We start from the raw sequence: 418 nt of genomic DNA, 5'->3' as shown, positions 1-418 counted from the left end.
AATGACAATTCCTTTGCCTCGTACTCCCCCCGTGGAGGCGTAGTCGAGAGGGTCACCGTCACACACGCCTAGGGACAGAGGGAGGGAAGGAGGGAGTGAAGGAGGGAGAAAGGGAGGACGATCAGTAGGCGCGCGCTGTGTATCAAACCTGTGCATTTGAAGGCGCCAAGGAGGAAGCGGGACCAAGGCAACTGGATCGCCCCTACTCAACTCCCTGAACGCTATCGTCTACCTCCTCAGACGCCCCCCCCACCCACCTAGATTCGGCACCAGCGTCGTAAACGGATAGTCGGCAATTTTCGGCCTGGCGTTGGAAACGGCCGCCAAGAGGGTGCTTTTCCCCGCATTGGGACAGCCCACCAGGCCCACGTCCGCCACCTAGGGAGGGAAGGAAGGGAAGAAAGAGGGAGGGCGGGAG

At 60.8% G+C, this 418-nt stretch overlaps 1 protein-coding gene across 1 annotated transcript; it reads right to left on the bottom strand.

The window, feature by feature from the left end:
- Positions 1 to 270: 270 nt before the first annotated feature.
- On the bottom strand, positions 271 to 370 carry NGA_2129900 (uncharacterized protein; the record flags this gene model as incomplete). Its single annotated transcript, XM_005852502.1, has 1 exon — positions 271 to 370. A coding segment is annotated over one exon (100 nt), but the record flags the coding sequence as incomplete, so codon positions are not given.
- Positions 371 to 418: the final 48 nt, after the last annotated feature.

Source organism: Nannochloropsis gaditana (genome assembly GCF_000240725.1).
Source record: "Nannochloropsis gaditana CCMP526 unplaced genomic scaffold scaffold1128, whole genome shotgun sequence".
Classification (NCBI taxonomy): domain Eukaryota; class Eustigmatophyceae; order Eustigmatales; family Monodopsidaceae; genus Microchloropsis; species Microchloropsis gaditana.
Note: the sequence above shows the minus strand (reverse complement) of the source record. Positions and strands in the feature narration are given on the sequence as shown.